The 13,673-nt window shown below is 42.4% G+C and overlaps 1 protein-coding gene across 4 annotated transcripts in view; it reads left to right on the top strand.

The window, feature by feature from the left end:
• The first annotated feature begins 9,437 nt into the window (after window positions 1-9,437).
• Window positions 9,438-13,673, top strand: part of hps1 (HPS1 biogenesis of lysosomal organelles complex 3 subunit 1) — a 53,436-nt gene continuing 49,200 nt past the window's right edge. For all 4 annotated transcript variants that reach the window (XM_061910204.1, XM_061910202.1, XM_061910205.1 and 1 more), the window contains exons 1-3: window positions 9,438-9,569; window positions 13,122-13,269; window positions 13,336-13,470. In XM_061910204.1, the coding sequence (XP_061766188.1) occupies window positions 13,153-13,269; window positions 13,336-13,470 (252 nt within the window). In that variant the 5' untranslated portion in view covers window positions 9,438-9,569; window positions 13,122-13,152. The remainder of the gene's footprint in view (window positions 9,570-13,121; window positions 13,270-13,335; window positions 13,471-13,673) is intronic.

Here is a 13,673-nt window from a genome sequence, read left to right as displayed (position 1 = left end):
GTGCAATTCAGCTAAATTTGTTGGATTTCTGCCATGGACTTGTTTCTCCAGCATTGTCCACATATTTAAGTCAGGACTTTGGGAAGGCCATTCTAAAACCTTTCTTCTATCCTGATTTAGCCATTCCTTTACCACTTTTGAGGTGTATTTGTGGTCATTGTCCTGTTGGAACACTCAACTGTGCCCAAGACCCAACCTCCAGGATGATGATTTTAGGTTGTCCTGAAGAATTTGGAGGCAATCCTCCTTTTTCTTTGTCTCATTTACTCTCTGTAAAGCTCCATTGGCAGCAAAACAGACCCGGAGCACAATACTACCACCACCATGCTTGACAGGAGGTTTGGTGTTCCTGGGATTAAAGGCCTCACCTTTTCTCCTCCAAACATATAACTGGGTGTTGTGGCCAAACTGCTCAATTTTTGTTTCATCTGACCACAGAACTTTCCTCCAGAAAGTCTTATCTTTGTCCATGTGATGTCAGTTATTGGATGTTATTGGACACTCAAGACAGCCATGACATTATGTTCTTTACAAGTGTATGTCAACTTTTGACCAGGACTATATGTTGCAGGGGTAGGGAACCTGTGGCTCTTTTGATGACTGCATCTGGCTCTCGGATAAATCTGAGCTAACATTGCTTAACACGATAAGTAACGACTAATTCCACTTGTAATCAAAGTGTTAAAAATAACGTTCAAAATATTAAACATTCTCATGCATTTGAATCCGTCTATCCTTTTTCTACTGCACTTTATTCATTAGAATTTTTTTTGGGGTGAAGTGAATTGAAGTGAATTATATTTATATAGCGCTTTTCTCTAGTGACTCAAAGCGCTTTACATAGTGAAACCCAATATCTAAGTTACATTTAAACCAGTGTGGGTGGCACTGGGAGCAGGTGGGTAAAGTGTCTTGCCCAGGGACACAACGGCAGTGACTAGGATGGCGGAAGCGGGAATCGAACCTGCAACCCTCAAGTTGCTGGCACGGCCACTCTACCAACCGAGCTATACCGCCCCTATACTTGCCCTCCTGGGGGTTCTTCAGACCACCAAGCACCGACATGAAAGCCTGTTTCAGGGTTACGATATTTTTTAAATTTTTCAATAAGTCTCTTCAGTTGCTTTCCAGCCTTTGTCTTTTTCTGTTTCGTTCTCGCTCGCACTCTGGCTCCAGCTCCAACCCTGTCTCTCCTCCTGGCTGCTGCTTATAAAAGAGCGACAGGTGATTAGATAACAAGGCCCTACGCACCTGTCGCTGATTTCGAGGCCGGTCCTGGCACACCCCGCTTCGCTGCAGGCCCGCAGGCCACGCCCCCCTCCACAGTTAGCTTCAGAATATCAATGTCATTACAAAGAATAAGAGACCGATTATACTCTAGTAATGTTTGTCTAACTTAAAAATGCACGTGTTTAGTTGTGTTCAGTGTTAAAAAAGAATATTATATGGCTCTTACGGAAACACATTTTAAAATATTCGGATTCTTGGCTCTCTCAGCATAAAAAAGGATCCCGACCCCTGGTCTATGGAGTTATATATTGCAGGGAGTTTTCTGTGCATGTGTAAAAGAGTTAAGTTGTAAATAAAGTTGTGTGAGCTCACATCCGTTATCTCTGACCTCAAACAACAACGAGGCTTGATTGTAAATCAGACTTATCTTACATATCCTCCATGTTGCAAAGGGGCTGTCGGCCACTGTTTATACTCTCTGATCAGGTTTGAAACAAGCAAGGCCCCCCTTTTGCCCTCTTAGCTAACTCCCAGGATGTCTCCCGTGTTTACTAAGCATAAACAGGCGTCAGCGTGAATAAAACTTCACCGAGAGTTGCCGTTTCATCAGATCACTGACGTAGACGACGGCTGCCCAAACCTCAAACTCCTGGCACTCAGGGGCTATTTAAAGCCCAGCAAGGTTAATGTAACATAAATGTTTACACTACGTCGAGCTTCTTTGCCCCGTTCTAAAGGGCCAAGCAACATTCCAAACTAAATATTGTGATACTACACAGATATTTCTAGACATGCAATAAGAGAAAGAACATTTGCCGGGTTTATAATCACCTTGTTGTTGTGTATGATTTGTTTTGACAGTTTTCCCCCTGCCTCCAGGTAACAAAATATTATAACATTTATTTTTTTTCACATGGAAAACACATTAGCAGGCTGTCAATGGCACGCCACAGCAGCAGGTGGTGCCATAACGCCAACTAATAATGTTACCCGAAATGCTGAAAGCATTTTACAGAAAACGCATCACAAAGAATAATGAATGAATAGAAATTGGCTCACTTGGGGAGACATTTTTTTTTAAACTGTGACTGCATTTCCTCTTAAAGGCCTACTGAAATGAGATTTTCTTATTTAAAGGGGGATCGCAGGTCCATTCTGTGTGTCATTTCGCCATATTTTTGCTGAAAGGATTTAGTAGAGAACATCCACGATAAAGTTCGCAACTTTTGGTCGCTAATAAAAAAGCCTCGCCTGTACCGGAAGTAGCAGACGATGTGCGTGTGACGTCACGGGTTGTGGAGCTCCTCACATCTGAACATTGTTTATAATCATGGCCACCAGCAGCAAGAGCGATTCGGACCGAGAAAGCGACATTTTCCCCATTTATTTGAGCCAGGATGAAATATTAGTGGATGAGGAAAGTTAGAGTGAAGCAATAAAATGAAAATAATGGGTTGTACTTGTATAGCGCTTTTCTACCTACAAGGTACTCAAAGCGCTTTGACACTACTTCCACATTCACCCATTCACACACACATTCACACACTGATGGTGGGAGCTGCCATGCAAGGCGCTAACCAGCACCCATCAGGAGCAAGGGTGAAGTGTCTTGCTCAGGACAAAACGGACGTGGCGAGGTTGATACCAGGTGGGGATTGAACCAGGGACCGTCGGGTTGCGCACGGACACTCTCCCACTGCGCCACGCCGTATAAAAAAATAAAAGTCGACGGCTCCAGGCGACGGCAGTGGGAGCGTTTCAGATGTAATTAGACACATTTACTAGGATAATTCTGGAAAATCCCTTATCTGCTTATTGTGTTAATAGTATTTTAGGGAGATTATAAAGTCATACCTTCACGGTGGCAGAGGGGTTAGTGCGTCTGCCTCACAATACGAAGGTCCTGCAGTCCTGGGTTCAAATCCAGGCTCGGGATCTTTCTGTGTGGAGTTTGCATGTTCTCCCCGTGAATGCGTGGGTTCCCTCCGGGTACTCCGGCTTCCTCCCACTTCCAAAGACATGCAGCTGGGGATAGGTTGATTGGCAACACTAAATTGGCCCTAGTGTGTGAATGTGAGTGTGAATGTTGTCTGTCTATCTGTGTTTCCCGTGCGATGAGGTGGCGACTTGTCCAGGGTGTACCCCGCCTCCCGCCCGATTGTAGCTGAGATAGGCGCCAGCGCCCCCCGTGACCACAAAAGCGAATAAGCGGTAGAAAATGGAAATGGATAGAGTCATACCTGAAAGTCGGATGGCTGCGGTGAACGCCAGTGTCTCTGAGAGAAGCCGAGGAGCCAAGATCACAGCTGCCTATTTGAGCTGCAGGATGAGGTCGCGTAATCCACTGAAGTCTCCGGTAAGAGCCAACTTAATATCACAATTTTCCCATCCCAAAAACTTGCTGGTTGACGTAGAGAAACATTTTCGCTTGACCGCTCTGTGTTAAAACTTCCCAACAAACAAAGAAACACCGGCTGTGTTTCGGTTGCTAAAGGCAGCTGCAATCCACCGCTTTCCACCAACAGCATTCTTCTTTGACGTCTCCATTATTAATTGAACAAATTGCAAAAGATTCAGCAACACAGATGTCCAAAATACTGTGTAATTATGCGATGAAAAGAGACGACTTTTAGCCGTGTGTGGTGCTGGGCTAATATGTCCCCTCCAACCAATAACGTCACAAACACGCGTCATCATTCCGCGACGTTTTCAACAGGAAACTCCGCGGGAAATTTCAAATTGTAATTTAGTAAACTAAAAAGGCCGTATTGGCATGTGTTGCAATGTTAATATTTCATCATTGATATATAAACTATCAGACTGCGTGGTCGCTAGTAGTGGCTTTCAGTAGGCCTTTAAAGGCTAACACCTGCCCTGCAAACCCCAAAAGGTACAAGCGGGAGAAAATGCAGCTGCTTAAGGCACCCCAGTTGATTGGAGGACGCGGCCAAAGCAGGTACTCAGACTTGTGTGATTTTTGGACAAAAAATTAAAAAACATCTTGGAGACGCCGTCTGCTCTGCATAGCGAAGTATGATGAATTTGAGGACCGGAGTGATATCCATGCATTTTCTACCGCTTCTCCTTCTCAAAGTCGGGCAAAAAGTGCGGTATACCCTGCACAAGTCGCCACCTCATCCCAGAGCCAACACAGGTAGACAACATTCACACATTAGAACCAATTTAGTGTTGCCAATTAACCTATCCCCATGAGTAGGAGGAAGCCGGAGTACCACACAGAATGATTACATTTCTTTTCACTCGATAAAACACAAACATTGTTTTCTGTATTGTTTTACCTGGCTGCAAGCGACTTGGCAAAGTTGTTGTTTACCTGCACTTCGCCTGTTGTCTCTGCATTTCAAGGTCTCAGATTGACAGAACATAACGTATTTTACAATTTTTTGGTACTGAAGCATTTTCAAGCTTAAAAATGACTAAAGTAAAAAAAACAGTATTCTAGTAATATTGACCACTAGACGAGTCAAATCAATCAGATTGGATTAGAAGACTGTAAAGTTGACTAAGAGGTGTTGTTTGAAAACAATTATTTATAAACTTATTTTTTATGCTCTCACTAGGAAAATATTAGATTTATAATTAATGCGGAAATAAATTAATCGCAGTTATATCCAGTAGCAATTAACAGCAACAAACGAGGGATAACAAACAGGAAACACAACAAAATCCAGTGGCTGGTATGAAACTGTTTAGCCAGAAAAACATTTTTTTAAGGATTACTGACAATTTACAGTTGTTTAATAGCGAATATGTTTAGATATATGTATACATTTTTAGCTGAATTTTGATTGTAAATTGTGGATTGTTTTTTTAATCAACACAAAAATGTGTTATTGATAAAGGTTTTTATCAAACAAAAAAGGGCCATATAAAGCTATAACAAAGTTTAAATAAAATAAATACGTTATATTTAAAATTGTTATATCCTTATCATAATGGAGTTTTTTTATGAAGTTACTTTTCATTGTTCTAAAATGCAAGTGTCCATCCATCCATTTTTCTACCGCTTATTCCCTTTGGGGTCGCGGGGGGCGCTGGCGCCTATCTCAGCTACAATCGGGCGGAAGGCGGAGTACACCCTGGACAAGTCGCCACCTCATCGCAGGGCCAACACAGATAGACAGACAACATTTTCACTCACATTCACACACTAGGGCCAATTTAGTGTTGCCAATCAACCTATCCCCAGGTGCATGTTTTTGGAAGTGGGAGAAGCCGGAGTACCCGGAGGGAACCCACGCAGTCACGGGGAGAACATGCAAACTCCACAGAGAAAGATTCCGAGCCTGGATTCGAACCCAGGACTGCAGGAACTTCGTATTGTGAAGCAGATGCACTAACCCCTTTTCCACCGTGAGGCCCTAAAATGCAAGTAATAAATGTAAATTAAAGTTAAAAAGGCATGCAATAATACTGTATTGGTTTGAAACTATATCATGTTGGCAATATAAACGCAATGATGCAACACCGCTCATGCTTTTGCACCCTTGCTAATTAAAGGCCTACTGAAAGCCACTACTAGCGACCACGCAGTCTGATAGTTTATATATCAATGATGAAATATTAACATTGCAACACATGCCAATACGGCCGCTTTAGTTTACTAAATTACAATTTTAAATTTCCCGCAGAGTGTCCTGTTGAAAACGTCGCGGAATGAAAACGCTTATGTTGACGCGTGTTTGTGACGTTATTGGTTGGAGCGGACACTTTATGCCATCACGGCTGAAAGTGGTCTGCTTTAATCGCATAATTACACAGTATTTTTGACATCTGTGTTGCTGAATCTTTTGCAATTTGTTCAATTAATAATGGAGACTATAGAGAAGAATGCTGTTGGTGGATTGCAGCTGCCTTTAGCAACCAAAACACAGCCGGTGTTTCTTTGTTTGTTCCATCCATCCATCCATCCATCATCTTCCACTTATCCGAGGTCGGGTCGCGGGGGCAACAGCCTAAGCAGGGAAACCCAGACTTCCCTCTCCCCAGCCACTTCGTCTAGCTCTTCCCGGGGGATCCCGAGGCGTTCACAGGCCAGCCGGGAGACATAGTCTTCCCAACGTGTCCTGGGTCTTCCCCGTGGCCTCCTACCGGTTGGACGTGCCCTAAACACCTCCCTCGGGAGGCGTTCGGGTGGCATCCTGACCAGATGCCCGAACCACCTCATCTGGCTCCTCTCGATGTGAAGGAGCAGCGGCTTTACTTTGAGTTCCTCCCGGATGGCAGAGCTTCTCACCCTATCTCTAAGGGAGAGCCCCAAACTCATTTCGGCCGCTTGTACCCGTGATCTTATCCTTTCGGTCATGACCCAAAGCTCATAAATGGGTTGTACTTATAAAGCGCTTTTCTACCTTCAAGGTACTCAAAGCGCTTTGACACTACTTCCACATTTACCCATTCACACACACATTCACACACTGATGGAGGGAGCTGCCATGCAAGGCGCCAACCAGCACCCATCAGGAGCAAGGGTGAAGTGTCTTGCTCAGGACACAACGGACGTGACGAGGTTGGGACTAGGTGGGAATTGAACCAGGGACGCTCAGGTTGCGCACGGCCACTCTCCCCACTGCGCCACGCCGTCCCTGACCATAGGTGAGGATGGGAACGTAGATCGACCGGTAAATTGAGAGCTTTGCCTTCCGGCTCAGCTCCTTCTTCACCACAATGGATCGGTACAACGTCCGCATTACTGAAGACGCCGCACCGATCCGCCTGTCGATCTCACGATCCACTCTTCCCTCACTCGTGAACAAGACTCCTAGGTACTTGAACTCCTCCACTTGGGGCAGGGTCTCCTCCCCAACCCGGAGATGGCACTCCACCCTTTTCCGGGCGAGAACCATGGACTCGGACTTAGAGGTGCTGATTCTCATTCCGGTCGCTTCACACTCGACTGCGAACCGATCCAGCGATCTTTGTTTGTTGTGAAGCTTTAATATGGAAAAGAGCGGTCAAGCGAACATGTTTCTCTACCACATTTCAACCCGCATTTTTCAATGAGAAAATTGTCTTAATAAGTCGGCTCTTACCGGAGACATGAGCGGAGCTTGCGTCCTCCTGCAGCTGTCAAAGAGGCAGCTGCGACTTTCTTGGCTCCTCCATGGCTTCCATCAGAGTCACTGGCGGTCACCACACCCCTCCGACTTTCAGGTATGACTTTATAATCTCACTAAAACACTAGTAACCCGATAAGCAGATAAGGGATTTTCCAGAATTATCCTAGTAAATGTGTCTAATGACATCTGAATCGCTCCCACTGCGTCACCTTGTTTTTGTTTTTTTCTAGTGCTTCACTCTAACTTTCCTCATCCACAAATCTTTCATCCTCGCTCAAATTAATGGGGAAATCGTCGCTTTCTTGGTCCGAATCGCTCTTGCTGCTGGTGGCTATGATTATAAACAATGTGAGGATGTGAGGAGCTCCACAACCCGTGACGTCACGCGCACATCGTCTTCTACTTCCGGTACAGGCGAGGTACACACACTCACATTACTCAAGCATCCATCTACATGCAATTCAAACTCTGTTCTTCCACTCCTAACACTCTTGATAGTGATGGCTATTATCTTTGATAAGGGTCTTTCCCCCTTCCACGGTCCTCTGCATGTCATTCTAAAGAGTCTTTAAGTGGGTGCTTGCCTAAGTTTAGTGCAGACTGATCCTGTGTGACTCCAGGCAGGTAGCGTAAGAAACACGAGGGTTGTGCTATGCGACTAAAGCTTTGAAAGATTTTGATTGATTAAAACTTTTATTAGTAGATTGCACAGTTCAGTACATATTCCGTACAATTGACCACTTAATGGTAACACCGGAATAAGTTTTTCAACTTGACGGCGTGGTGCAGTGGGAGACTGCCCGTGCGCAACCCGAGGGTCCCTGGTTCAATCAATCAATGTTTATTTATATAGCCCCAAATCACAAATGTCTCAAAGGACTGCACAAATCATTACGACTACAACATCCTCGGAAGAACCCACAAAAGGGCAAGGAAAACTCACACCCAGTGGGCAGGGAGAATTCACATCCAGTGGGACGCCAGTGACAATGCTGACTATGAGAAACCTTGGAGAGGACCTCAGATGTGGGCAACCCCCCCCTCTAGGGGACCGAAAGCAATGGATGTCGAGCGGGTCTAACATGATACTCTGAAAGTTCAATCCATAGTGGCTCCAACACAGCCGCGACAGTTCAGTTCAAGCGGATCCAAGACAGCAGCGAGAGTCCTGTCCACAGGAGACCATCTCAAGCGGAGGCGGATCAGCAGCGTAGAGATGTCCCCAACCGATACAGGCGAGCGGTCCATCCTGGGTCTCGACTCTGGACAGCCAGTACTTCATCCAAGGGAGGGGGGACATAGGAGAAAGAAAAGAAGCGGCAGATCAACTGGTCTAAAAAGGAGGTCTATTTAATCTCCACCTAGTACCAACCTCGTCACGTTCGTTGTGTCCTGAGCAAGACACTTCACCCTTGCTCCTGATGGGTGCTGGTTGGCGCCTTGCATGGCAGCTCCCTCCATCAGTGTGTGAATGTGTGTGTGAATGGGTGAATGTGGAAGTAGTGTCAAAGCGCTTTGAGTACCTTGAAGGTAGAAAAGCGCTATACAAGTACAACCCATTTATTTATTTATTTATTTTTTATTAGCGACCAAAAGTTGCAAACTTTATCGTCGATGTTCTCTACTAAATCCTTTCAGCAAAAATATGGCAATATCGCGAAATGATCAAGTATGACACATAGAATGGACCTGCTATCCTCGTTTCAATAAGGAAATCTCATTTCAGTAGGCCTTTAACTTTTACACGAACCCTGTTCAACATATAAAAGGTACAGTTACCATGAAGTGCAATAATTATTAGTGGAGATGTAGAAAATGGATGGATGGACGGATACACATTAGCTCCTGCTGTACACAACAATACAATAGATTCATTCTATGTGGCCTCTTCCTAAGAAATGCAGCTAAAAATCATTCATATTTTAATACTACGAATCCCCACCATCATGCTGACATTCTTCAAACGCCAAGGTTTTTGCGTCAAAGTCAGTGGTCATGTGTTGCACTGAAGGCAGCACATGACTTCATTCTGCAGCACAAGAATTGGGATAACAAATAACGGTGTTTCTTCTGCGCGCGCATTAATACTGTTCAGCCTGCATTGTGGTCACATGACGCGGGAGGTGTGACACGGCTGAAAATGCGGAAGGAAGAGCCGTCCTCCTCAAACATGCACACAAACTACCTGGAGCTTTAAGGACAAGCAAGAGACATCAGGTTGGCATTAATGTCGACATCGGCCGGACTTTACAACATAAAGTAAGTTGTTTTGACGTCGTTAAAAAAATATTTACGCTTGCGGGAAGTTTGATTTTGAGACGATAACTTTTTCTAGTGCGACCAACATGATATCGAATCGAGAAATAGGATTACAGTCAATATGTATTCTGTGAAATGTTGTATTTTTCTGTCCCATTGTATAAACGTTTTTATTTATTTATTAATATTTACCTGTAAACCATAGCCGTTTTACGCTTGACTTGAAGGACACTTCATTAGGTACACGTACACAATGTTGCATGGCTGGGTGGATCGACACAAATATCGGTCATATCGATACCAAGGATATCAAATACTTTAGATTAGGGGTCACCAAGCTTTTTGAAACCAAGAGCTACTTCTTGGGTACTGATTAATGCAAAGGGCTACTAGTTTGATACACACTTAAATAAATTGCCAGAAATAGCCAATTTGCTCAATTTACCTTTACCTCTGTTATTATTAATAATTAATGATATGTATCTTTGTGGAAACACTGATCATCTTAATTATCTTTCACAATTAATATACCGTATTTCCTTGAATTGCCGCCGGGGCGCTAATTAATTTAAAACCTCTTCTCACTCCTGCGCTTACCAAAGGCATGCGGTAAAAGTAAGCATGCACTAATTATTTTCAAACCTCTTCCCATTCCGGCACTTACCAAAGGCATGCAGTAAAAAATTGAGTGTGATGTAAGCTTGGACCTTACATCTTACTGAATAGCTCTTAATCTTCTTCCCTTTATGCGATTTTCAAATGACCGGTATTGAAATCAGCCTCCTACATTTTGAAAATGATGACAAGGGAAGTGTCACAAGTTTGACCAGGCGGTACAACTAAGCATGCGCTAATTACTTTGGGAATAATTCAAGGCAGGCGCATACTATATGCTCTGCGGCAATTCAAGGAAATACGGTACTTTAGATCAGGGGTCACCAAGCTTTTTGAAACCAAGAGCTACTTCTTGGGTACTGATTAATGCGAAGGGCTACCAGTTTGATACACACTTAAATAAATTGCCAGAAATAGCCAATTTGCTCAATTTACCTTTAACTCTATGTTATTGTTAATAATTAATGATATTTATCTTTGTGGAAACACTGATCATCTTAATTATTTTTAATTATTTTTCACAATTAATATACCGTATTTCCTGAATTGCTGCCGGGGCACTAATTAATTTAAAACCTCTTCTCACTCCTGCGCTTACCAAAGGCATGTGGTAAAAGTAAGCATGCGCTAATTATTTTCAAACCTCTTCTCACTCTGGCACTTACCAAAGGCATGCAGTAAAAAATTGAGTGTGATGTAAGCTTGGACCTTACATCTTACTGAATAGCTCTTAATCTTCTTCCCTTTACGCGATTTTCAAATTACCGGTATTGAAATCAGCCTCCTACATTTTGAAAATGATGACAGGGGAAGTGTCACAAGTTTGACCAGGCGGTACAACTAAGCATGCGCTAATTACTTTGGGAATAATTCAAGGCAGGCGCATACTATATGCTCTGCGGCAATTCAAGGAAATACGGTACTTTAGATCAGGGGTCACCAAGCTTTTTGAAACCAAGAGCTACTTCTTGGGTACTGATTAATGCGAAGGGCTACCAGTTTGATACACACTTAAATAAATTGCCAGAAATAGCCAATTTGCTCAATTTACCTTTAACTCTATGTTATTGTTAATAATTAATGATATTTATCTTTGTGGAAACACTGATCATCTTAATGATTTCTCACAATAAATATATATTTTTGATGACATGTTTTAAATCGGGTAAAATCCGATCTGCACTTAAGTTAGAATATATAACAAATTGGACCAAGCTATATATCTAACAAAGACAAATCATTATTTCTTTTAGATTTTTCATAACATTTTTTTAAATAAATTCAAAATACTTTGAAATAAGATTTAAATTTGATTCTACAGATGTTCAAAATTTGCCAGAATATTTTTTTTGAATTTTAATCATAATAAGTTTGAAGAAATATTTCACAAATATTCTTCGTCGAAAAAACAGAAGCTAAAATGAAGAATTAAATTAAAATGTATTTATTATTCTTTACAATATTTTTTTTTTACTTGAACATTGATTTAAATTTTCAGGAAAGAGGAAAAAGGAATTTAAAATGTAAAAAGGTATGTGTTTAAAAATCTTAAAATAATTTTTAAGGTTGTATTTTTTCTCTAAAATTGTCTTTCTGAAAGTTATTAAGCAAAGTAAAAAATTAAATGAATTTATTTAAACAAGTGAAAACCAAGTCTTTAAAATATTTTTTTGCATTTTCAAATTCTATTTGAGTTTTGTCTCTCTTAGAATTAAACATGTCAAGCAAAGCGAGACCAGCTTGCTAGTAAATAAATAAAATTAAAAAAATAGAGGCAGCTCACTGGTAAGTGCTGCTATTTGAGCTATTTTTAGAACAGGCCAGCGGGCGACTCATCTGGTCCTTACGGGCTACTTGGTGCCCGCGGGCACCGCGTTGGTGACCACTGCTTTTGATCGTTCTCCATCCATCCATTTCCTACCGCTTATTCCCTTGGCGTTCTATTTTTTACAAATACATGTTTACTAGTTTGTTTTGTTGCTTGTAACATTTCGGATATTGTTGCATTTATAGATTGTAATATTGTTTACAATCTCAGGGGAAGCCATTAAATGAGTAATTTTTGCTGTTATTTTTGCTGTATTGACTAGTTTTGCTCATTGAAATTAAAGAGAACAAATGAACCATTTAGTCTTTTTTTGAAATTGTTACTTTTTTCACATAGATGTCCATCCATCCATCCATTTTCTACTGCTTGTCCCTTTTTGGGGTCGTGTTCAATCGAATATTCTATAGTTTTCATCCATCCATTTCCTACCGTTTGTCCCTTTCGGGGTTGCTGGAGCCTATCTAAGCTGCATTTGGGCAAAAGGCGTCGTACACTCTGGACAAGTCGCCACCTCATGGCCGTATTCTATAGTTGCCAAAAGTTTTTTTCCTGTGTTCTATTCGGATTCAAATTGTGATCAGCAAATTTAAAGCAAAACCCCCCAAATTATTCAACGTTCTTGCAAAATGATTATATTTACTTAAATGTGCGTTATTGACCACCACTCGTGGACTCTTCATTAGGTACACTCGCACAATATACTTTCAGGGTTGAAATCCTGGAAGTTATGTGCTTTAATGTGAAGTGAAGTGAATTATATTTATATAGCCCTTTTCTCAAGTGACTCAAAGCGCTTTACATAATGACACCCAATATCTAAGTTACATTTAAACCAGTGTGGGTGGCACTGGGAGCAGGTGGGTAAAGTGTCTTGCCCAAGGACACAACGGCAGTAACTAGGATGGCACAAGCGGGAATCGAACCTGCAACCCTCAAGTTGCTGCCACGGCCACTCTACCAACCGAGCTATGCCGCCCATAATCAGTTTGCTGCTTCATTTTTCATTTTTGTTTATTCAGTGCATAACCAACATACAAAATATTGTCTTTTAAAAATAGAAGCTGCAAAGGTATTTTTGTGTTGTTGTTTTTTTTATTTTTTTTTTACAGCGCGATGATTACAGAGCTGTAGAGTGTCCAAATGAAGGCCTTGCTCATCAGCACTGAGAGCGCCGAGGTCCTCTTCCACTGGACCGACCCAGAGTTCCAGCAAAACATCCAGGAGCAGTATGGCGCCTCTCAGGAAGAAGGCCAGGGGGTGAGAGTCAGTGAGAGGTCCGCAATAAAATGTAATTATAATAAAATGCTTTGTATTATTTTGTAGCTGCCAGCCTTTGAAGACAGCATCAGCACCTTGTTTGCCCCCATCATCATCTCCTGCAGCTCCATGGTGGACAGGCTTGGGGACAGCTACACCTGCTTCACCACAGAGAACAACCACATCTATGTGCTCCACCAGGTACACGAGCTGCCCCTCGAAAACAAACGCTGCATTCATTTCCATTTACACGCACTTTAACCCCTAAGTCAGGGGTGTCCAAACTTTTTCCACTGAGGGCCTCACATTGAATAACCAAAGCAAGCGGGGGCCATTTATTTTAAAAACCAATACAACCAATACACTCAGTCTTGATCCCGGGGACCCCAAAGGGTTTTGGTAAA

Source organism: Nerophis ophidion, linkage group LG09 (assembly GCF_033978795.1).
Source record: "Nerophis ophidion isolate RoL-2023_Sa linkage group LG09, RoL_Noph_v1.0, whole genome shotgun sequence".
NCBI classification, from domain to species: domain Eukaryota; kingdom Metazoa; phylum Chordata; class Actinopteri; order Syngnathiformes; family Syngnathidae; genus Nerophis; species Nerophis ophidion.
The sequence above is the reverse complement of the archived record's forward strand: the minus strand, read 5'-3'. Positions and strand labels throughout refer to the sequence as shown.